The 25,191-nt window shown below is 42.9% G+C and overlaps 4 protein-coding genes and 2 pseudogenes across 4 annotated transcripts; all 6 read right to left on the reverse strand.

Moving 5' to 3' along the window:
* Window positions 1-35: 35 nt before the first annotated feature.
* Window positions 36-3,043, reverse strand: LOC102705207 (yrdC domain-containing protein, mitochondrial-like). The gene is made up of 5 exons (XM_006645255.3): window positions 2,534-3,043; window positions 1,426-1,638; window positions 862-1,037; window positions 476-767; window positions 36-364 (listed from the first exon to the last, which is right to left on the reverse strand). The coding sequence occupies exons 1-5, from the start codon at window positions 2,725-2,727 to the stop codon at window positions 307-309; spliced, it is 933 nt and encodes a 310-aa protein (XP_006645318.3). The 5' UTR covers window positions 2,728-3,043; the 3' UTR covers window positions 36-306.
* Window positions 3,044-5,207: 2,164 nt separating this feature from the next.
* Window positions 5,208-9,574, reverse strand: LOC102705483 (DNA repair protein recA homolog 2, mitochondrial). Its single transcript, XM_006645256.3, has 8 exons — window positions 9,372-9,574; window positions 8,693-8,753; window positions 8,373-8,593; window positions 7,383-7,470; window positions 6,742-6,911; window positions 6,251-6,397; window positions 6,009-6,143; window positions 5,208-5,903 (listed from the first exon to the last, which is right to left on the reverse strand). The coding sequence occupies exons 1-8, from the start codon at window positions 9,495-9,497 to the stop codon at window positions 5,619-5,621; spliced, it is 1,233 nt and encodes a 410-aa protein (XP_006645319.2). The 5' UTR covers window positions 9,498-9,574; the 3' UTR covers window positions 5,208-5,618.
* A 491-nt stretch (window positions 9,575-10,065) lies between these two features.
* Window positions 10,066-12,974, reverse strand: LOC102705768 (amino-acid permease BAT1 homolog). Its single transcript, XM_006645257.3, has 8 exons — window positions 12,856-12,974; window positions 12,471-12,731; window positions 11,845-11,863; window positions 11,525-11,744; window positions 11,237-11,418; window positions 10,851-11,140; window positions 10,627-10,756; window positions 10,066-10,549 (listed from the first exon to the last, which is right to left on the reverse strand). The coding sequence occupies exons 1-8, from the start codon at window positions 12,972-12,974 to the stop codon at window positions 10,193-10,195; spliced, it is 1,578 nt and encodes a 525-aa protein (XP_006645320.2). The 3' UTR covers window positions 10,066-10,192.
* A 572-nt stretch (window positions 12,975-13,546) lies between these two features.
* Window positions 13,547-16,104, reverse strand: LOC102706055 (amino-acid permease BAT1 homolog). Its single transcript, XM_040523656.1, has 8 exons — window positions 15,992-16,104; window positions 15,606-15,866; window positions 15,393-15,411; window positions 15,075-15,294; window positions 14,788-14,969; window positions 14,376-14,665; window positions 14,168-14,297; window positions 13,547-14,051 (listed from the first exon to the last, which is right to left on the reverse strand). The coding sequence occupies exons 1-8, from the start codon at window positions 16,102-16,104 to the stop codon at window positions 13,692-13,694; spliced, it is 1,575 nt and encodes a 524-aa protein (XP_040379590.1). The 3' UTR covers window positions 13,547-13,691.
* A 1,327-nt stretch (window positions 16,105-17,431) lies between these two features.
* Window positions 17,432-19,087, reverse strand: LOC102705313 (annotated as a pseudogene).
* A 151-nt stretch (window positions 19,088-19,238) lies between these two features.
* On the reverse strand, window positions 19,239-23,483 carry LOC102706337 (annotated as a pseudogene).
* Between the last annotated feature and the right edge of the window lie 1,708 nt (window positions 23,484-25,191).

Here is a 25,191-nt window from a genome sequence, read left to right on the forward strand (position 1 = left end):
CGCGAGGAGCTTCTCGCTGAAAGATTTCAGAAGGTTTGTTGTAGAGCATTTTTACCATTCTGGATGAGGTACCAAGAGGTACTATTTTTTTCCAAAATTTACATAGAAAAAAGTGGTACATCATAGTAACTCCACAAGGATGAGAAAAAAGCTCTTTGTCGTATCATTGGAACTTGGACGGTAAACACAAACCAACATCCTATACTCTGCTACATCACAAGTAGCTAACTAACCAAGAAGTGAGATAAATGACAAGTGAACTAGTTGACCATTTGATGGTACCAACTTTATCAAGTCAACAAGTTGTCACGAAGATTCAACAAATCCAAATTTGCCAAGCACTGCAGCCGTTTCCTGCCTTGAACTGCATATTTGTATCCATCAGTATATTGTGTAAAAAACAGATACATCTCTCAATTTTTGAGAGATTGGAAACGGAATTTTGAATAATTGACATCACTATTATTGTTCTTACCTTCCATCTCTAAGTATCTCGTATAATCCTGGTGTTATTAGGTCCACAATTGTTGAACCAGCACGCCCAGAAGGAAGGATTCCACCATCAAAGACATATGAACAATGTGGCCAAAGATCCTCAAAATCTTTGACATTGACACTGCTAGGTCGCCCGCTTAAGTTGGCGCTGGTAAGTGCAAGCGCACTTCCAGCACCACTGGAAATGGCTCGAATAAAATCAAAATCTGGCACACGAACTCCAATGCTTTCCAAGCCAGGATTAAGAGATCTCTCTAATATACTGTTGTTACCTACATGTAAACAAATGAAGGGTTTACTCGACATATTATGCTGGTTAAGAAATATGCAAGCTAGCAGTTTTGAAGAATAGGGTGGTATCCATACCTCGTTTTAAAACAACCGTGACAGGCCCAGGAAGTAGACTATCAAGCAAACCATGGGGTAGATGATCCACAACAGCAAAACGTGATATATCTGGGACATCAGCAACACAAATTGCAAGAGGCCGCGTCTGTACGCGTCCTTTTATCTCATATATTCGATTAACTGCTTCTGCAGAGCTGTCATGAAAATTGAAGAGGCCCATTTAAAAAAGAGCCAATGATGAATGCAGCCAACAGGTTAGAGAATCTCCAAAACGGAAGCCATAGCTTAAAATGATGAAAGTTACAAAACATTGATTCCAACTCTAAATGAAAGTGAGGTTCAATAGTAACTGGTGAAGGTTTCCAAACTCTTTGTGAATATTTCCGTTACATGCAAACTCATCATAACTAGAATCTAGATTTACTGGTCAGAGTTTCTTTTAAGGGGTTGGCTGTGTTAGACATCTAATCACATCATTGCAGAAGGTGCTAAGAATTGGAGTTAACACGGGAAAAATAAGACAATGAACCAAGTGAGCAGATTAAAATTATTGGCACAAAATGTACTTTGAGAAACACTAACCATGCATCACAAGCAAAACCATATATCGTATCGGTGGGCACCGCAATCACTTGCCCCCTGTTAATGGAGTCAATTGCCTTCATGACGTGATCAGTTGTAGCTGGAAGGATGTGTCCTCCTGTAGCTTCTATTCGGTGTGTCACATTATCTGACAGCCTTACTGAACAGGACTTTGTCTCATGTTGCGATGATAATCTGCTGACCTTAAAAAAACTGAGCAAAACAAGTGTTTCAGTGCAGTAAACTGAATGAAACATTTCAAGAAAGGAAACACATAGTTCTCCTGTGTGCTAGAAGAGATCTCCATAAACAACATAGAATTTACATAATAACTAGGAATCTGCTGAAAAGGATTCTGTGAATAATTAATAATATATAAATCAAGTCAAATCTTAAGCAATCAGGTTAAGTTGAGCGCGTCACATTAAAACAAATATGATAAATTTGGGAGAGCAAAGGAATTAATGACGAAATTTCCTCCTTACTATTGTAATGTAGTGAAGTACTCGGGAAACCAAGAAAGCGCCAATTTTCTTGCGATTGAAGAAAAATACAGAATCTTATGTGCATATTTAGCATCGATAACTCGTGATTTTGCTAGAATACCATCATTAATATGGGCTTCAATAAAATGTCACCATTAATAGAGTGCTAAAACCGGATATGTCATTTTCTCCATTTATGGGTTTTTCATATTGTTTTGGATGGATGTCAGTTTTTTTCGGACTAAAATGCCCCTGGCACATATTTCTTGTCCTCTTCTGGATGGTAATGTGCAGGAGCTGGAAGCCTCTCTATCTCTCGCCGCACGGTTGCTCGCAGCTAGGGTTTGATCACGAAATCAGATAGTCAACGCTGCGACATAAGAACCCCATAGTTCGATTTTAGGATTCATGTTTATCTGTGCTACTAAGCTACTCATTCAACAGAATGATGAATTGTTTGCAACAAATACATATACTAGATATTTATCTTTGTTAGTGCCCAGCAACTCGGTCGATGAATTGTTTGCAAATTCAGATACTAATTTACAGCCAATTTATACACCATCCTGCAATTTTTTTTCTAAAGTGAAGTTGCTTGAGTACCATGAGTGCAAAGATGTTACCTGGAAGAGGGAGACAAGCCCGGAGATCCGGAAGCCGGAGGCGTCATACGAGGACTCGGCAACGACGTCAATCGCCGGCCGGCACGCGTCGTGGGTGCACCCGTCGACGCCGTCATCCAAGCAGACGGCCGCCTCAGGGGGTGCTGACCGGAGGCGGCCACTATACAGGCACCCAAGAACGGCGACGAGGGCATCTCGCCCGATGTGGCGCCCGTTGGGGACTAGCCCGTCGAGCTTCAGCTTCGGTTTCTCGCGGAGGCGGCGGCGGGAGCGGAAGAGATGGTCGTAGAAGAAGGGACGCCGACGGCTGCGCCGCCGGGGTCCCCGCCGCCTCTAGTGGCGAGGACGATCTCGGCGTCCGTGCAGTTGAAGAAGGGCGGGTCGAGGAGGTGCTCGAGGCTTCTGCTGGGGCGGTTGAGGCTGACGGCGTCGAGGTTGGCTAGAGTTCAGACGGATGCTGCGGCGACGGCGGCGAGAAACAGAGAAACTTCCAGCTCCTACAAATTAGGATTCAGAAGAGGACGGGAAATACTATGTGCTAGGGTCTAGGGAAAAAAACTGACACTCATCCAAAATAATATGAAAAACCACAAATAGAGAAAATAACATCTTAGCTTGTAGGCTTGTAGCACTGTTAACGATAATACTTTAAGCCCGTATTACCATGAGTTATCAAAGTTATTCCTATGAACTAGAACAAATCTAGGACGAAATTCTGAGCAAATCTCCACGTACTATGGGGTCAAGGTATGCAATAACTACGGCCAAAATCTCCAATTTGGATCCTGCTACACATCTTGGCTAGTAGAGTATGTTTTTGGCATACTCTAGTTTATCATAGCTAAACCTTAGAACCAAATACACCTTAATTCTAAAAATCTCCTGCGAGTGAACTAATCCTTTAATAACAGATAAAATGATTTAACAAATATGCAAAAATATAAATACATTTAAAGTGTCTTTAGTGATAAACTAAATTATAGTAAAATAAATAATAAATAAGATAAATAGTTAAACATGGGTATAAAAGTCAAAAACTTCCTCGTAGCATTGGAATATACTGCGATGGCCAATGTCACGACAAGCACGGGAGCAATGCCTTGCATGATCATCTGCTGCTGCTATCCAGGTTGATACTTTTGCACTCGATCTGGATGTACAAAAATGTGACGCTGTTAGCTATCGTGATGCTCTGAATTTCCAGGCGAAGACTGAAGAAGATCAACATATATGGGATTGACCGATTGTTTCATCTGAAGTGCAAACCGTATAAGATCAATAAATGGGATTGTTCTATAGCTTCCTGCATCTTATTCTCCTGTGTTACCCAACCCCGTCTCACGCGGGTGAGTGCAGAGTAGAGACCTCTTGATACTTGCAGAGCTCAGGTCAAAACAAGGCGCGACTTGTTAGACGGTTCCGGCCAGAATCTTCCAATGCCAACCTTCACAAAAATGCACACAGCACCAGGGTTCTCCTTACCGCGCAAGCCGCTAAAACCGCGGTACCGCGCTCCCGCGGATCCCGCACTGTAACCGCAAAGACCGTGATAAATTTGAATCCAAAAAATTTGAATTTAAACTCGTACGGTTTTCACGACTTACTGCGCGGTTTGCCATGGTTACCGCGCGGTAAGCCGCGAAAACCGCGGTAACTACTTGCTGGAACAACACATGAGAACAACGGTTACCGACCGCGCGGTTTTTTAGCCAAAACCGCGGTTACCGCGAGGAGACCGCAGATGTGATGTCAAATGCAAAAAAAACTTTAAAAAATCTAAAAAAATACATGAAAAATAGGAAAATATTTTGTGACTATATTTATGATAATAGGACATGTTATAGAGAAACAAGAAAATTTCACATGACATTTTCTAAATTCTTGATATTAAAATATACAAACATACACCGGCATATCACCCTTCACCAAATAATTCACTCCAATAACAAGTAATGACAACTTCATTTTGATTACTGCGTCACAACTATACCTACTACTCATTATTACAAATAAAACTATTATGTACTAAAATGCACGTATAATTTTTCTCTATATATATTTTTCATATATCCATCATTGTATATTTGTATTTCAACATTATGTACCCAAGTGTCTAGTGTAAATTAATAATGACTCAACACAATATATTCTTGACCATCTTCCTATAAAATATTACTTGCAATAGGCTATTTTTAATTTTATTTCCTGGAATACTCGTTTATGATTTTTAATTATGCCGGGAATAATTTTTTTCATTAATTTCTTTGACAAAACTACACTATATATCAACATATACAACATATATTTTTTTATTAAATTTTCTTAATTTTTTTAAATCTCCTCAAATTTAAACTCGGTTACCGCAGCTTACCGAAGCCGTGCCTCGGCGGAGGGCGCGGTTACCGCGGTAATGCGAACCCTGCACAGCACACGCTAATTTGGAACTCCAGGACTACCCGGCACTTCACAGCATAGAATACAAATTTAATAAACGAGGTCCTTGAAAAGTTAGAGCAATTTTTCCATCCTTAAGGAGGTACCATAAGGTATCACTATTTTCTATGTAAAATTTGATACCTCTTGTTAACTTAGATACTATAAGGTACCAAATTTTATATAGAAAACAGTGGTATCTCATAATACCTGCTCAAGGATAGAAAAAATACTCGAAAAGTTAACTGTTGTACCAAGTGTCCATATTCATATTCGAGGGAATGGCCCTCGATGTGCTTAAATTTAGTCAAATTACAATAAGAAACACGAATCGCGCTGCTGAAAGAATATCCTATTAATACATACACCAGCTATAGTGTTACTAAACAACAGGTTCATAGGGCAGTCATCCATACCTCATGGCATAACAGTAGTTAGCTCTTTGCCTGATAATGGGATCATTGGATCAAGATTACAAGGCCAAGAAAATATTAACCTCTCTGATCGGTTGTAGATCCCTCAACTGCATGTCAAGTAATAAATGATATTTTTAGACTCTTCAATGATGCCCCAACTGTACAAAGTAATTTCCTTCTGATTTCCACATCTGCTTGCTAGTAGACAAGATGAACAGAATAAATCCTTCGGGTTGTCACCTTTCGAAGAATTGGCTCCTCGTGGTATCACAGATTTCATCTGCCACCGCAGCATTTTCACGTAGGAATTTCTCAGCTTCTTTCTTATCTGCAAGGTACTCACCATTGATCCAATACCCACAATCATCCTTCACAATAACCCCAAGGGAAGAAGCCAGCTCCAGAATTTCTGATTCGTAGCAGATCCCCTTCCCAAATCTGATGTCAATGCTAGCTTCCTTCAGAATTGCTGGAGCTAATTTGTTCTTGATTATCTGCACTGATATACCAATGCCAGTAGCCTGAAAAGGGAGGATTTTTTTAAATTGCATAGTTACAAATGCTGTACACCTAGAGAGAAAACAAGAGAAGGGAAAATGAGAAGCATGAAAAGCTATGTACAGTACCTGGGCTTCATTGTAGCGCAATTCCCTTCTTGACGTCCTCATTCTGACTGCAGCATAGAATCCTAATGCGTTGCCGCCACAAGCCACCTCCTTGAAGATTCCAGGAGTCTGATTCGAGCTCAACTTTGTTCTGACCTACAAACACCAGCAATCAGTTGCTCCAAATAAGGTAGGCAGCATCAGCAGCAAACAAAATTGAACTATCCTTCCTGGTTAGTGCAACAGAAGTAGTCATTTCGAACCTGATTAACAAAGATAATTATTGTTTCAGAGCGACCTAGTGTATGTTGAATTTTGCGAAGTGCCCGAGTCATCAAACGGGACTGCACATCTTCAGAATTCCTGTATATTTCACCTTCAAGTTCACATTTGGGAATAAGTGCTGCCACCTATCAGAAGTCCGGTTAGAGCAAGGTAAAGAAAATATATAACAAAGCACAAATACCAATTACATATTAGAGAAATGGAAATAAAAGGACATGGATGTCCTAACAGCATGACAGTGCTAAAGAATATCAGAAATGATGAAGATCATAGGTGCACATTAACAACTTATCCATCTGTAATACAACGTTATTTTAACATTGAATTAGTGCTGCAAGTTTCATATTTAATAACTACGTATCCAAGTATCAGGTATATTGTAGTAGGGAATGCAAAATATTTGAACAAGTGAACAATGAATTAAATACAAGAGAATAATCTTATTCAAAATGACAGGGAAATAACATACACTATCAACAACAACAACATCAATTGATCCACCAACAAGAGTGTTCACTATGCTTAAAGAATTTTCAGCAGAGTCAGGTTGGGCTATCAGGAGCTTTTCAACATTTACACCAATGGCTTCGGCAACACAAGGGTTAAAAGCATTTTCTGCATCAATATAAGCACAACAGCCTGCAAATAGTTCCAGCAACAATTCCAATCAGATAATGTGTTGAATTAGAAAATATCTAAGTAGGCAATAGCTCTACAACACCTACAAAAAGACTCAGAGGGACAGCGTTTCCCTAAAAAGAGGGCAAAAATGATTAACAGTCTTTATTTTGTAAGGCCACATAGTACACAATATTACCAATCATAACTAATGGTTCTGATGAGATAATAAAGCCTGCCAAAGGGGAACTCCCTAGTTATGTTCAAGATCAAACTTCCCCTACAGATAGCCATGAAAGATAACAACAACGCAATATATGACTGGAAAAAAGAACTTGAACTGAAGTAGTAAGATGGCAAGATACACTTCAGAAATGGCTAAATGGCGAAATAGCTGGAATGGTTTTATTTTGCCAAATGCAAATTGTCCAAAATATAACAGAAAGTATATTCCAATAAAAAATCAACAAGGACAATAAAACAAATACAGACCTCCTTTCTTTTGGGCTTCCTTGACAACATGAAGGGCAAGTGTTGTCTTCCCAGAGGCCTCTTTTCCGAATAATTCAACCATTCTACCCTGTTAAATAACTCCAATAATTTTCAAACAGCACTTTAACTAAAAGCAATGTTCAAAATAGCATGCCGCTATACTCACTGATCATATCATTCAAGGTTGCAGTTTTAACTCTCAAGATACGCTAACCAGAAAACAAAAGCTTGGAAGACATGGACACGATTGACAGAAGAAAAGCCAACTAAGCAATATATGAGCATCAGTTCTACATATAAAAATATTTTCTAATCAGAAATACCATTTCTAAAATGGAATTATCTGTTGTCCTGCTAGAAATCAATTACTGGCAAGAACAAATACTACCTCTATTTTATAATGTAAGGTGTTTGACTTTTTTGGTTGCAACCTTTGACCATTTGTCTTATTCAAAAATTTAGTACAAATATAAAAAATGACAAGTCGTGCTTAAAATTCTTTTGATGATAAAGTAAGTCACAAGCAAAATAAATGATATTTCCATAATTTTTTGAATAAGACAAATGGTCAAATATTACAAACAAAAAAGTCAAACATCTTACATTATGAAACGGAGGGAGTAGTATTTTACCAACTAATGTAGAGGGCACTGGGCACTCATATAACCTGTTCAACGCATCATGAAAGTTTCATTGGATTACCACAAAATGGTAATCAAGCATTAACTGATGAAAAGCCCCACATGAAACATTTGACTTTTGAGTTCCCAGTGCACCAAAATAGAGAACAGTGATACATTACTGCATAACTGTACAGTAACACCACGCAGAAGACTTATTTGAACTTTGATCCTTATGTGTAATATCAGAAATATACGATTTAGGGCCAAGGGATATGATTTGGAACAATATAGTGATGACTGTAATGATATCATCTGAATACTAATATCTAGAATTCTAGATCTGAACAATATGAAAGCACATCATGACCTTTGGTAATCCACCAATGCCGAGAGCAATGTCAAGCTTAAGAGAACCAGTAGAAATGACAGGTATGCGCCTTGTACGGGAGAACCGCCCCAAACTTAAATTAGATTCTCTATCAAAATCACTTGCAAGTTGAGAGACAGCGACATTCAGTGTCGACTCTTTCTCAAGAACTTTTACACTATCAAGTGGGGGATCGGTCTCAAAGTCTAACTGCATATCAACTGAAAAGGTCATCCCATTAGAAGGAAAAACAAGAAATGAAATCTTTTTATGGCAGAAACACTAAGTATTAATAACAATCAGGCAAACATTGAGCATACCTGTGGTTGACATGGAACAACTTTTTGATAAAAACCAACAATATCTGCCATTTCTCCAATTCTAGCAAATCACAGGGAAGTGAAGGTGGACAATATTACTCCATAGTTCAAATATTTGACACACAGGAATATAGGAGTATATCATAAATTCTGGCAAATGAAGCATTCTAGATCTAAATGTTAGAACAGAGGCAAGCTGTGAACCACGAACATTATAAGCTTTTCATTAGCAGTTTCAATGGAACATATCTGTGTCGGCATGGAATACTTTCAATTCACATGAACTTAACATTCCATATTCTTGTTGGAATGGTAAAAAAAAGGGGAATCCAACGTTTGTTGGAACACTTGAACATCAGAGCAGCACGATACTACACCGCGCGAAGCTCATTTGCTCCTCATGCCATTCACATCACTACTTACTGGAAGAAACCTGGAGCTTCCGAGGTCAAATGCAGATGTAATACTCTCCTCGGGGTACAAAAGGGCAAGGCTAATACTAAACTGAAACCTTTTAACTGTTGTAATTTGGCGCTCCGTTTAATCTCCTTGGTTTCAAATTCCCGCCAGTTTAGTGTAACAGCCAAATCAATCAACACTACACTTTGGAGATCCCTCTTCTGAATCAAACTCAAACTGGAAGCGGGTGGGGGCCTTAGAGGTGGGGAATTTTTGGTACCTGAAGCGGAAAGCGGCCGGGAGGAGAGGAGACGGACGTCGCGCCATTACAGCAGCCCGCGCCGGAGAGGGTGGCACGGGAGGCGGATCTCCGGAGGAGAGCGGAGGAGGCTAGGAAACCTCGCATGGATGCGCGTAGGGTCGGCGGCCGGCGGAGCGGTCGCGAGCGAAGAGCGCCGCCACACACGAAGTCGCGTGTAGCCGCCGCCGCCGCCCGCCGAGAAGGGAGAGGGGGAAGAAGACGGCGGCAATGGAAATGGGCCGAGGAGGGCTGTACTGTCGGGTAGACTCGCAAACGTGGGCCCATTACTCCATGCTGGCTCGGCCCATTTAAAAAAGCTTTTTTTTTTAATGAAACGTCAGTCATTTCCTTTTTATTTTTTCCCATAAAAAAAAGGAAAGGATAAACTATACAACATTCGACAGATTTTTTTATAAAACTTCAAAATGTGATTATAGTATAATTAATATGTAATACATGGTAACTTTACTATAATTGCAGTGTACTACATCCGTTTTTTTTTATTTTACGTCGTTGATTTTTTTTCATGTTTGACTATTTGTCTTATTTAATAGTTTCATATTATTACTAATTATTTTGTTATAATTTAATTTATTTCTACAAAACTTTTAAGAATGATTTATAATTTTATATATTTGTATAAAAACTAAATAAGATAAACGATGCTCTACAAGTTAATGTCGTAAAATAAAAAAATCATAGCAAGTAACACATGTTGGCATAGTAGGATTACAATGCTCAAAGAGTACACAATAAAAGTGTGGTTCCATTGACAGCACGAAAACGAGAGCATATGCACGTCAGCAATGCATGTCAACATTGATGACGGGCCCTTGGAACCAGAACCGAGCGCGCAGCACCCACGCGCCGACGCTGAGCAGCAGCACGCCGCCGACGGCCACCGGCGTGTAGTTGAACGTCTCCTTGTTGGCCACCGGGTACGCCACCGGCAGCGAGAAGAGCACCGTGACGGTGGCCACCCAGACGACGCCGGCCCAGCCGACAGCGACGCCGTACCTGCCGAGGTGGAACGGCCCCGGCACGAACGATCGCCGAGCCGTCGTCACGCGGAAGAACACCGGCAGCGCGTACGCGATGTACATCCCCACCGTCGCGATCGACCCCATCGCCTGGAACGCCACCTGGCTCCCCAGCGACTGCCAAGATACACAGCCATATTGTCAGAACAGCGAGAGAAATTTTATTTACTGCGGCAGAAACGCGTGCAACTCACCGTGAGAGCCATGACGAACGCCACGGCGACGCCGAGCCAGACGACGTTGAGGGGCACCTCGTGCCTGTTCACCCGGTACCACACCCGCGACAGCGGCATGGCGCCGTCCCTCGAGAAGGCGTACGCCATCCTGCACGACAAGTATATATAGCACATGAAACCATCAGTCTGGTATATGGATTGATGTATGATGTGAGTCACACTCAGTCACTCACACAGTGTACCTTGAATTGCTGGTAACGCACGCGATACCGCAGAGGAAGACGGCGACGGCGACGGCTCCCAGGCAGGCGATGCCGCCCGCCCCGCTGCCGTACCGCCGGTGGAACGCGGTGTACAGAGCTTGCGCGATGGCGTAGCCGCCGGCGTCGTTGCCGGGGCTGAGCAGGTACGGGATGTCTGTCACTACGGACGTCAGAGCCAGCAGGTAGATCCACCCAAACACCGTCGCCAGAACGACCGACGTGATGATCCCCATTGGCCCACTCCGATCTGCATTCTTTGTCTCCTCGACCTGCATTACATCATCAGCTCAATTCACAGCTGACACTCGGTTATGCTCATCCAGATGTCTGAATCCTGACAGGACAGGACATCAGGACGGATTTACCATGTGTGCGGATGTATCGTAGCCAAGAACGGAGTACTGGCTCATCAGCAAGCCCACGGCTAGGATATAGGCCTTGTCATGGATCCCCATGCCGTTGTCCGTGTTGAGATGGGTGAACACGAACTCGAGGCTTGGCCTGTTCTTTGCTACCGCCGGAATCAAGATCGTCAGCACGAAGATACCTGCCATTGTTCAGACAGAGAAATTCAGAGTGTTCAGAATTCAGACTTCAGATGCCTAGAATCGAAAGAGCTCACTCACATCTGTACATATGCAGTGTGTGTATACCTGCAGCATTCCAGAGTGCTCCGACATGGCCAAACAAAGATAGCCACTCGATAGGGAGGCTGTTGATGATTCCATGCATGATTAGGATAACTGCATAAATCGCCAACACGGTGTACTTTGAAGCCATGTATCCACCGCCGTTGGCTCCTCCGGTGCTGAGCAAGATGATCACTTGCAGCAGCTGTGCCAGCGAGAAGTCTACGCTCGCGATAGCTGCCCACTGCCACAAAAGTTGAGGGTAAGCAGGAGTACGGGCCAACGAATAACAGGGTGCAGCTGAAAACAATCCCCATGATCCAAATTGGCAACTGCTAGCGTACCTGTCCCACAACGTTGAACCTGTCGAACACAGTGGAAAGACAAAATCTCAAGACAAGAATTGCATCCGACACTTTTGCATTAGGTGAAACAGATTATTTGATCCATATTATTAAAACCATGTTTTCAAAAAATAAAAACTTTATTCTATTACAATTGTTATGCCACATGTGTTAAAGTATTTATTAATTGTATTTTCTCAAAATATTATTTATCCATATAATCATCTAGATAATATGTGAAAATATAGGGAGTGTGATTGCCAAATGACATATTTACAAACGAAAAATAACTTATGAATAAAACTTTCGTATACATACTTTTAGCTATCTAAAAGTGAATGCTGGAAAATAAATCTCGGTGAAAACCCCCAAATTAATTTCAAATTAAAATTAACAAATTAAATTTTGGTTTATAAGCAATAAGCATAAAATAAAAGATGGAGATGATAGTCCGCTCAGTAATCAATTCCAAACGCATAGCAGGGACGGAGCCGGTCCATAAAACCTCTAAAAAATACTATTTCAATCCATATTTTTTTATACCATGCGATAGCCGATAGAAATGGCCCAGACGATATTTTCAGATGACTTCGCCTCTGACGCATAGTCATGCACGTCTCACCTACCAGCCAGTGACCCAAGAAGCTAGAGAAGCCCATTCCTTGCCGGCCAGCTTGGCGCTCCAGTAGTACAGCCCGCCGGAGGTCGGGTACGCAGAGCAGATCTCGGCCATGGAGAGGGCGACGCAGCCGTTGAACACCGCCACCACCAGCCATCCCAGCGTCATGGACACCGGCCCGCCGTACCGCAGCCCGGTGTTGTACGTCGTCGTCACCCCCATCATCACGGAGATGTTGGCGAAGGAGAAGGCGAAGTTGGACAGAGCCCTGTATGCAGATCAATCGATCAAGATAGCTACTATATCTAATTGTGAAAAAGAGTGAACTAATTTGCAGATGCAAGAAGGCTAATTATTTCTGCAAAAATTGAACAAATGTGTTGTGTGCGTACGAGAGGCCACGCTTGAGCTCCTGCTTGTAGCCGAGCTGGTGAAGCCGGAGACTGTCCGGGTCGGCGGCGGCCTGATCGCCGGCGGTCACCGCCAGTTGGACGGAGCGAGCCATAGACATGGATCTCTTGCTCCTCGAACTTGGGAAGAAGCTTATCACCTCTGTTGCTCACTGTCCTGCACTTCACATGCTCAGTGACCCAGTGTACTAAATCCAAGTATCTGTTTTGTGTGATTCGCTGGTCAGCAAAATGGTTGGAAATCTTGTACTACCGTTGAATCATTCATTGATCAGCCTTTCTCACGATTTCATTTCGTATTACACGCCGGTGTTGACTGAGAGTCTGAGAGAGGATAAGATTATATATTATATATACATAAGTACGATTTCTGATCGCATAAACTATGCTTGAATAAGTGGCCGCATGCTGCTTTTTTAAGTACTCCCTCCGTCCCAAAATAAATCAATTTTTTACTTTTTACCTATGATTTTTTACTCTTCGTCTTATTTAATTTTTTTGTAATTGATATTTTTGTTTTTATTAGATGATAAATCATGAATAGTATTTTACGTGTGACTAATTTTTTTAATTTCCTGAAAATTTTTTAAATAAGACGAATGGTCAAATGTTGGACACAGAAACCGGAGAATTGATTTTTTTTTTTTGGACAGAGGAGTACAATTTTGTATCCACGTATGTGCCTTTTCCAACAAAATCAGGTGAATCTTTGACCGTTGAAATTTCAATTTTTTCACCAAGGACATGGGCATTTGAATCAAATTAAATGACGGCATAGCCCATAACACATGAGCAGCAGCCCATACATACAAGCGCTTTCAAACTGGGCCGTCACTGGTGTTGGTGATGGGCCCTTTGAACCAGAAGCGGGCACGGAGCACCCACGCGCCGACGCTGAGCAGCAGCACGCCGCCGACGGCCACAGGCGTGTAGTTGAACGTCTCCTTGTTGGCCACCGGGTACGCCACCGGCAGCGAGAAGAGCACCGTGACGGTGGCCACCCAGACGACACCGACCCAGCCGACGGCGACGCCATACTTGCCGAGGTGGAACGGCCCCGGCACGAACGATCGCCGAGCCGTCGTCACGCGGAAGAACACCGGCAGCGCGTACGCGATGTACATCCCCACCGTCGCGATCGACCCCATCGCCTGGAACGCCACCTGGCTCCCCAGCGACTGCCGATCGACAAGGAAAAAAGATCAGCGAAGGCGTCGTCGTGTTTGCTCGCGCGCGGGCGGCTGGATCACCGGAGCATGGCGACCGATCGATGCTTTGCTTGCTCGCAACTCACCGTGAGAGCCAACGCGAACGCCACGGCGACGCCGAGCCATACGACGTTGAGAGGCACGTCGTGCTTGTTCACCCGGTGCCATACGCGCGACAGCGGCATCGCGCCGTCCCTGGAGAACGCGTACGCCATCCTACAGAACCCAGCACGCAAAATGTAGCACAGCACTTGGAGAAATCAATCAACAGATCGACATGTGATCGAGTGTCACCTTGAGTTGCTCGTGACGCACGCGATGCCGCAGAGGAAGACGGCGACGGCGACGGCTCCCAGGCAGGCGATGCCACCAGCCCCGCTGCCGTATCTCCGGTGGAAGGCGGTGTACAGCGCTTGTGCGATGGCGTAGCCGCCGGCGTCGTTGTCGGGGCTGAGAAGGTACGGGATGTCCGTCACCGCGGACGTCAGAGCCAACAGGTAGATCCATCCAAACACCGTCGCGCAAACAACCGACGTGATGATCCCAACTGGCCCGCTCCGATCTGCGTTCTTTGTCTCCTCAACCTGCACGCATGTACGAACGGATCATCAGCTCAGCTCATCCACTGTGACACTGTCGTCTGAGTCCTGACTGTCGATGCTCATTCAGATCTCTGCAGCCTGAGAGGAGTACAGGATCCATTTACCATGTGTGCAGATGTGTCGTAGCCGAGTACAGAGAACTGGCTCATCAGTAATCCCACTGCAAAGATGTAAGCCTTGTCATGGATCCCCATGCCGTTGTCCGTGTTGAGATGGGTGAACACGAACTCAACACTTGGCCTGTCCTTTGCTACTGATGGGATCAGGATCACAAGCACAAACACACCTATCGTTGTTGATGGTTCAGAATTCAGACAGATAAATTCAGGGTTCAGAATAAGAATTCAGACTCCAGATGCCAAGAATCATAATCCATATGCAGAGAGTGTACCAGCAGCATTCCAGATGGCACCGATCTGGCCAAAGAAAGATAGCCACTGGATAGGGAGGCTGTTGATGATGCCATGCAGGATCAGCATAACGGCGCAAATCACCAACACGACATACTTGGAAGCCATGTAACCGCCGCCACTGGCTCCTCCCGTGCTAAGCAGGATGATCACTTGCAGCAGCTGCGCCAGGGAGAAGTCTACGCTGGCGATAGCTGCCCACTGCCACAAAAGCAGGTGAACGATAAAATTACAGGTTGCAGCCAAGAACAATGTACGATGTCCAAGTTGGCATAATTACAACGGTAGTTAGTGTATACCTGTCCAACAATATTGAACCTGAAGAACACGCAAGATAAGACCAAATTCAGATTAGCAAAGTTGAACAAGCATACACGCATAATTAATCCACAGCTATACATATTCAGAATCTCAATGAACATGATCTTCAAGCAGGCACCATCTCAGAAGATCATTTTCTGTCAAGGATATCAAGAGAACAATTTGTGCAGACTCATGCATGTGTCGCATACCAGCCAGTGACCCAGGAAGCCAGGGAAGCCCATTCCTTGCCGGCGAGCTTCGCGCTCCAGTAGTAGAGGCCACCGGAGGTAGGGTAGGCGGAGCAGATCTCGGCCATGGAGAGGGCGACGCAGCCGTTGAACAGCGCCACCAGCAGCCACCCCAGCGACATGGACACCGGCCCGCCGTATCGCAGCCCCGTGTTGTAGGTCGCCGTGACGCCCGTCAGCACGGAGATGTTGGCGAACGAGAAGGCAAAATTCGACAGCGTCCTGGACACACGCAGTTTATCGATCGATCAAGATGTCTAATCTGTGCCAAGATTGAAACAAATTGCAGGTGCATGCATTGCTAAAGTCTGAACAAATTGAATGGATCAATGTTGGTGTTTACATACGAGAGGCCACGCTTGAGCTCCTGCTTGTAGCCGAGCTGGTGAAGCCGGAGACTGTCCGGATCGGCGGCGGCCTGATCGCCGGCGGTTGTCGCCAGTTGAACGGAGCGAGACATGGCCGCCATGAACCAGTTCTTTAGCTCCAGTAGCTTGGGAGTCTAGCTAGCTTAGCTATCACATCGATTGCTCACTATCTTCAGGAATAGTTTGATTACATGCTCACTGTACTAGTCGACTTACCAAAAAAGAAAAGTCCAAGTATCTGTCGTGTACGATTCATAGTCAACGAAATGGTTGGAAATTTTTGTTTATAAAATTGGTGACTGATTGATTTGGTTAAGTCACGATTTTCTGTAGTATCGCTCGCCATCGTTGACTAAGAGATGATGAGATACTGTATTACTCTTGACGTTAATTAGGACTTTTGATTGTTAAATCGTTGCACACTTGCTATTTTTACTCAGGCCTGTCGTTTCTATCAAAATCAGCCGATCTTTTATACTCCGTTGAATTTTCATCCAAGAACAAGTTAATATGAACCAAATTAAGGCTTTGGTCGAATCGTGTGAATGAGGCTACTTCCCCCTTTTTCGTCAGTATAACAGGTGCGTTTTTCATAAAAACTTTCTCTATACAAGTTATTTTAGAAAATAAAAATTCTACATTTGAATCTATAATAATTAATATTTAATTAATCACATGCAAATCATTTGTCTTATTTTGTGTGTCGCTAAGAGCAATTATATGATAGATGTGATGCTAACCAATAATTTTATCCATGTTATTTATTCATAAATTTAAATCCAACGTATACGATACGTTGCTTATAGTGCTCAACTCCCAATAGTCCATCTACCAATCAACTTTATCTTTCTATCATAATTCTTAAAGTTTGTGTAGAGGTTACTCTTGCATGAGGTGTGTCTCTCCCTACCTCTGTCATTAAGGTCTATATTACTTGCTCTCTTCCGTTTGATAATTCTTACTAACTCTGTTTCATAATAACTTCACTTTTCGTTTTTCTATATCTAACGTTTGATCATTCGTCTTATTTAAAAATTTTATTAAAAAACTTTAAAAAATTAGTCACATATAAAGTACTATTTATATTTTATCATCTAGTAAAAATAAAAATATTAATCGTAAAAAATTTCAAATAAAACGAAGAGTCAAAACATTGTATCAAAAAACTGAAAAATAATATTATTTCGGGACGGAGGTAGTATTGTTTTGGGCAATGACACATTATTCTCAAATTATTCTTAAATGTGATTTTTATTAATATAGAAAAACAAATGAATGTAACTCTTATTAAAATACTATTTATAACTTATCTATACATATTGTCGTGGTGTTTATAAACTATTTTAAAAAAAGTTATTAATGGTCCAAGATTTAAAAGTTTGACCACACATTCGCAAATGGTCACCTCGGCCCATACCGTTATGGGCCGTCGTCGGTGTTGGTGATGGGCCCTCGAAACCAGAAGCGGGCACGGAGCGCCCACGCGCCGACGGCCGCCGGCGTGTAGTTGAACGTCTCCTCCGCCACCGGGTACGCCACCGGCAGCGAGAACAGCACGGTGACGGTGGCCACACAGAGCACCGCCGCCCAGCCGACGGCGATCCCGTACCTCCCGAGGCGGAACGGCGCCGGCACGAACGACCTCCGAGCCGTCGTCACGCGGAAGAAGATGGGCGGCGCGTAGGAGATGCAGAGTCCTATGGTCGCGATGGGCACCATTGCTTGGAAGGCCACCTGGCTTCCCAGCGACTGTCAGACAAAGCACAGTGCCAATTAATTAAGCTGAGATTAATTAGTCTGAGCAGCGAATCAAACACGAAAAGTAATTAATCAGCGGTGCGATATAGAGATGAACTCACCGTAAGAGCCATGATGAACGCCACCACCGCAGAGAGCCACACGGCGTTTGTGACCAGCATGCACGAACTAGTAAGGTAGTAATTCGTGGACGACACATTTGCAAATCAGCTGATCGATGCATGTTAATGGTGACCTCGAGTTGCTGGTGACGCAGGCGACGCCGCAGAGGAAGACGGCGACTGCGACGATTCCCAGGAAGAGGATTCCTCCCAGCCCGGTGCCGTATCTCCGGTGGAAGGCGGCGTAGAGAGCTTGAGCAACCGCGTTGCCGCCGGCGTCGTTGTCGGGGCTCAACAGGTAGGGTATGTCTGTCGCCGTCGACGAGAGTGAAACCATGTAGATCCACCCGAACACGGTCGACAGAGCTACCGAGGTTACGATCCCAATCGGGCCATTCCAGTCTGCATTCTTTGTCTCTTCAGTCTGCACGCACAAGGTTAATTACTGTCAGCATTTACACTGAAGACATGAACTGTCAATTAAGAAGCAAAATGGCACATTACCATATGAGCAGATGTGTCGTAGCCGGCCATCGAGTACTGACTCATCAACAGCCCAATGAGAAGAATGTAAGCCTGGTCACGTATCCCCATGCCGTTTTCTGTGTTGAAATGGGTAAAAATGTACTCGATGCTAGCTCTTTCCATGGTGACACACGGGATCAGAGCCACCAGCACAAACAGACCTGCGACATGAGTGAGATGAAGATGAACAACACAGTAGTGTTCATACAAAACCTTAATCTATCCATCGATCGCAAGAGAGATATCGCCGATCGAAACGTCGAAATATTCCATTACCTGCAGCATTCCAGAAAGCTCCGAACTGGCCGAACCAAGAGAGGCACTGGATCGGGAGGCTGTTGTCTGTTGATGGCGCCGTGCGTGATGAGCATGGCGCCGTCGACGGCGAGCACGACGTACTTGGAGGCCATGTAGCCGCCGCCGTGGGCTCCTCCGGTGGCGAGCAACACGATCACCTGGACCAACTGGGCCAACGCGAAGTCCACGCTCGCGGTAGCGGCCCACTGCGACATTAAAGAGGTCCATTTCACGACAGGAACGCTAGCGATCCATTTCACGGTGTCCCAAACAGAGGCCCAAATCAATGGTGGAATCAAGGGGGAAAAACTGCTTAAAAGTCTATATAACTCGAACCATATTTGGGTTACTAACCAATTCGGCCCTTGTCGACCTCTCACACGGTTGGGCTCATTTAGTCCTATATCGCCCCAACACGGCCCACCGTTATTGGTCCGTGGCACAGTACTTTTCTCCAATCTACTCTACCATTATTCGTCCGTCGCATATTCGTTCAAATTTTACAAATTCAGAGTACGTTCAAAATTACAAATCGAAGGCACGTTTTACGTGTCAACGTTGGTGACGGGCCCTCTGAACCAGAAGCGGGCATGGAGCGCCCACGCGGCGAGGCTGAGCAGCAGCACGCCGCCGACGGCCACCGGCGTGTAGTTGAACGTCTCCTTGGCCACCGGGTACGCCACCGGCAGCGAAGAGCACCGTGACGGTGGCCACCCAGAGCACGGCGGCCCAGCCGACGGCGAGCCCGTACCGCCCGAGGTGGAACGGCCCCGGCACGAACGACCTCCGCGCCGTCGTCACGCGGAAGAAGACCGGCAGCGCGCAGGAGATGCACAGCCCCAGCGTGGCGATCGACACCATCGCCTGGAACGCCACCTGACTCCCCAGCGACTGCCAAGAAGCACAGCCAAATCGTCAGAGCAGCACACAAGCATGAGAAGCGCGCAGCTTGCTCACCGTGAGAGCCATGGCGAACGCCACGGAGACGGAGAGCCAGACGACGTTGAGAGGCACCTCGCGCCCGTTCACGCGGTGCCACACGCGCGACAGCGGCATGGCGCCGTCCCTCGAGAAGGCGTACGCCATCCTCGAGTTGCTGGTGACGCACGCGGAGCCGCAGAGGAAGATGGCGGCGGCGATGACTCCCAGGCAGGCGAGAGCTCCGACGCCGGTGCCGTACCTCCGGTGGAAGCTGGTGTACAGCGCCTGCGCAACGGCGTACCCGCCGGCGTCGTTGTCTGGGCTCAGGAGGTAAGGTATGTCCACCATGACTGATGCTAGGGCAACAAGGTAGATCCACCCGAACATGGTGGACAGCGCAACCGACGTGATGATCCCAATCGGGCCATTCCAATCTGCGTTCTTTGTCTCCTCGACCTGAAGAGAGATTTAAACACAAACAAAAAGATTAGTCGATCGATTATATATTTCCAACTAATGCAAAGAGGAATCAAGGATTATCCGGCCACAAGATTTACCATGTGTGCAGATGTATCATACCCCACAAGAGAGTACTGGCTCATCAGCAACCCCACTGCCAGAATGTAGGCCTTGTCGTGGATGCCCATGCCGTTCTCTGTGTTGAAATGGGTAAAGATGAACTCAGGGCTCGCCCTTTCCTTGGCAACCGATGGAATCAAGATTGTCAACGCAAATACACCTGGAATTAATTGTTTCGTCCAAAGAGATGAACAGATCAGAGAAATGGTCGAGTCATGATCAGAAGATGAATCTCTGAATACACTGAAGGCATCTATCCCGAGTCTGTGATGAGCTACACCTGCAACGTTCCAGAAAGCTCCGAGACGGCCAAACCAGGAGAGCCATTGTATGGGGAGGCTATTGATGAGCCCATGCGAGATGAGGATGGCACAGTAGATGGCGAGCACGACGTACTTGGAGGCCATGTAGCCGCCGCCGTTGGCACCTCCGGTGGCGAGCAAGACGATCACCTGCAGAAGCTGTGCCAAGGAAAAATCCACGCTCGTTGTGCAAGCCCACTAGAGCATTTAACGAGCGATTGGAGTGTCAGAAATTTCTGCACTTTACGAAAACAACGTTAGATTGAAAAAAAACATTTACTTTTTTACTTTAAAATTATTGGAGAGTTGATGATGGGGTATTAGTGAATTCACCGCCGACCCCATCGCTTGCTTCTTTTAAGGTAGCGTATATTATTGAGATTTTATAAAATTTGAACAACAATTAGTCCAAAGAGATCTATGTATTTTGTGAAAAGAAAGGAACATCACTTGATTTATTTTATAATCCATTTTTCAATATTATGGCTTGTAAGTTATACAGTAAACTACATCCATGGAACCTGTGGAGTTGGAATGTACATACTTGTCCCACAATATTGAACCTGTAAAACATAAGACATAAAGATAAGAAAATCCAATTTTTTAAAAGAGAAAAGAAACAATTTTACTCCTCTAAACTATTTTATTGGAGCACTTAGTCCACTATACTACTTTTTTTATGCTCATTTTGCACCCTGAATTATTGAAAACAGTTAACGGTACTTCTATTTTTTCTCTCTATATATATTAGCAATAGTTTTCACTAAAATGTTGTTATGATGATTTGTGTATTACATCTTACGTCTTTCCAATCTTTTAGATTTTTTAGAACTATTTACATAGGTTAGAAGTACCTTAAATTGATTTAAACATCAATATTTTAAAGTTCAAGCAAATAGTCACGAAAAATTGGAAATATTTTTTAAACTTTAACAGTCGTCCATGGATAAAAAAAGTTTAGCTTAAAATACAACTTGTATTAACAATAGTAGCAAAGAGAAATGATGTGAAGTAATGAAGTGAATTATTCTCAATAGTTTACTGGTAAAAGTCAGCAATAAATAGTTGAAGGGGTTAAGTGATCCAATCAGCTAGTTTGGGGTGTTGCATGGACTTTTTCCAAAATACAAATAGAGTTAGTGGGCCATCCTCGTTTTTGTTCGAATGATGATATGCACTATGAGCTATAAACCCTAATATATGTTGTGTTCTTTTATGGTTGAACGATAAAAAATATTTATTTATTATAGCTATTTAATATTATAAATGATGGAATTAATTATGACAAAGTTATAAATCTACTTTAAAAATATGAGATGATAAACGTTTGTATAGAATTTTTTTAAAAAGTACACCATTTAGCAGTTCATAAAAACCCATGAATAATTTTGAGTAAAGTATATAGCTGGTTCTTAAACTTATGACGCAATACCACTTATGTCCATAAACTTAGAAAGTGCACGTTTAGGTCCAAGAACTCGTTTTAATGTCTAAAATCATGGACCTGAATGATACATTAAAACGAATTCATGGACCTGGATGATATATTTAAAACAAATTTATGGACCTCTATGGTACATTAAAACAAGTTCATGGATATAAATGTGTATTTTTCAAGTTTATAAACCTAAATAGTACCGTGCCACAAATTTAAATACCGGCCATGTACTTTACTCAATAATTTGCATCGTAGCACCTATAAAGAAGGGAGCCCTACTACTCAAACGGATCTGACAACTGCGATATTTTTATTGTTTTTTATTAATTGTGTTGTATTTGAGTTGAGCCTATGGGACAATAATCTCGAGTGGACCTTTTTGATTTGTTTTGGGCCACATCATTAATTGTATGGAAGCACTATTATGAAGAAAATCTATTATACACATATCTCATTATTTCAACCAATCAAAGTTATTCTCTATTAAATTTTTCCTACAACCTTTCTCTAATCATTCTTATCTAAATTCTTAATCCCTATGTCCAGCTCTAGAAATGGTTATATTTTAGGATGAGTTGATAGTATATATAAGTACCAAACGTAGCACTCCATAGTTATCATGCTAGGTTAGCATGCACAGTCCGTCCATCAAAAAGACACATAGAAACATACAACCCACATAGACATACTACTCAGATGGTCAAATATGTATGGGTTAAATTATATGCAACCAAAACCATATACTTATAAGATAAAATTAGGTTTAAATTACATGCAACGAAAATCATACACTTATAAGATAAAATTAGAGTATAGCTCATGCCATTAATAGACAAGCAACCTATTATTTTACTCATGCTTATACTTAAATCTGGAGTTCTTACGTTGATTTTGAGGGTATTTTTATCGTAGTTTATTTTTAACATTTGGCTTATATCAATAAGAACATATGTACGTACGCATATATGTTTTGTTATAAATTATTTTTTTAAGTAAATATGACGATGAAAAACCCAAACAAACCCACCGAGTTAAAGTACAAAACGGTTGAGAGTAGCGCACCAGCCAGTGACCCATGAAGCCAAGGGAGCCCATTCCTTGCCAGCCAGCTTGGCACTCCAGTAGTAGAGGCCACCGGAGGTCGGGTAGGCCGAGCAGATCTCCGCCATGGACAGGGCGATGCAGCCATTGAACGCGGACACCACCAGCCACCCCAGCGTCATGGACACCGGCCCGCCGTAGCGCAGCCCCGTGTTGTACGTCGTCGTGACTCCCGTCATCACGGAGATGATGGAGAAGGAGAAGGCGAAGTTGGAAACGAGGCTAGCAAATTATTGTTATTCATGTCAAATTAACACTCACAAGATACGGTGAAAAGAAAGAAACACAGATGGTTCATCGCAATGAAGTGCATGAAGCCATGAAGAAAACGATAGCAGAAGCACGTACGAGAGGCCACGCTTGAGCTCCTGCCTGTAGCCCAGCTGGTGCAGCCGAGCTTGGTCTGCGTCGGTGGCGGCGTCCATGGCGACCACGACGGAGCGAGACATGGCCGGAGCGCCGTCGGTCACTAGCTTGCTGGCTGCGCGCTCTGTAATTAGGACTGTAAGACTGTAACTATTGTCCGATTAGTACTCTATATATGCTAGCGACACACCGTATTACGTAAGTAAGCTTCCTTGAAAAAGTGTTTGGTGTACAGCGAGTCAAGGGAGGAAGTGTTCTTACCCAAAAAAAAAAGGGGAAAAGGGGGGGGGGGGGGGAGGAAGTGGAAATCATGACCGCTCCAGCGTCCCTTTGTGTTCGCTTTCGATGTTTATGGTAAAAATTTTTGGGTGTTTATGGTAAAATTTTTTGGAGGAAGGATCGTATTAAACGTTTGATCGAATGTCAGAAGAAGTTTTCGGACATGAATGAAAAAATGAATTTCACAGCTCGGCTGGAAACCGTGAGACGAATTTTTTGAACCTAATTAAGTCATCATTAGCACATGTTGTTACTGTAGCACTTATGGCTAATCATGGAGTAATTAGGCTTAAAAGATTCGTATCAAGATTTCTCCTATAACTGTTCAATTAGTTTTTTTATTTTTTATATGTTTAATGCTCCATTTAAATGTTCAAAAATTTAATGTGATGTTTTTGGAGAAATTTTTTGGAACTAATCAAGGCCTTACTATTCGATATTTTTGACTGAGTGATGCCTTGCATGATTGATTGGCACCTTTCGTGGAAAGTTTGAGGAATTTTTTCACCTCATAGATCCTGTTTGAGATTGTGGAAATTGATAGACCAATAAAATATTTGTTTTTTCATAACTATTTGAGAGTATAACAAATAAAACAACTTCTATGAAGTTGGTTGTTTTGAAAAAGTTTTCCAATTTTTTCGGTAGAAACACACTACTTAAAAACTTAATAAGTATGCAAATGAAAAGTCAATAATTAGAATTAGAAAAGTATTCCAACCACCAGTGGAATATTAAATACTCAGATCTCCAGGCTTGGAGTAGTAAATCCTCAAATCTCCAGGATTTGACTGTTTGAGCAGTTTGTGCGACGGGTAATTTATAGCTAAAAAATTAATGAGGCAACCAAACTAATTTAAAATCCCTACACCTACATTGGCCAGGGTAAAAAACAACAACCTTGAGAAATAGATTATGGTGAAAAAACCAATCAAATTCAACTGTAAAATTAAATTTTAAATCTGAGTTACGGCTGATAAGATACTAAGCAAACGATGAATCCGAGTTGTTTTCTGTAGCCTTGTCATTTCGCTATAATAAATACTAGCAAAATACTCATCCTTTGCTACGAAAATATTATAAAATATCCATATACTTATTTTATCAACTATGCTAATATCACTTGTTTGAACCAAATTTAAAATACTACATAATATCCAAAAAAACAGAGGTTAATTTATTAAAAAATATAGAAAACAATTGGCAGAAGATTCATTGACACTGCCCATCACCACTAGAAACATTTAAAATGGTAGAGATAAGTGAATGACATATTAACAAATAAAAAAATAATTTGTTGGTAAAATTTTCACATATGTGCTTTTATTATTCTAAAAGCAAATGATGTAAAATAGAATACGATAAAAACCCTAAAATCTATGTTAAAATTAAGTATCAAAATTTGAATTTTAACTTATAATGTAATCACGAGTCAAAAGTATCTTCCATAGTTGCATCTCTGCCGGTAAGCATTTCAGCGTTAAAGAAAGAAGATTCAATCGGCCATCCTTG

The sequence above is a fragment of the Oryza brachyantha genome, chromosome 1, assembly GCF_000231095.2.
Source record: "Oryza brachyantha chromosome 1, ObraRS2, whole genome shotgun sequence".
NCBI classification, from domain to species: Eukaryota; Viridiplantae; Streptophyta; class Magnoliopsida; order Poales; family Poaceae; genus Oryza; species Oryza brachyantha.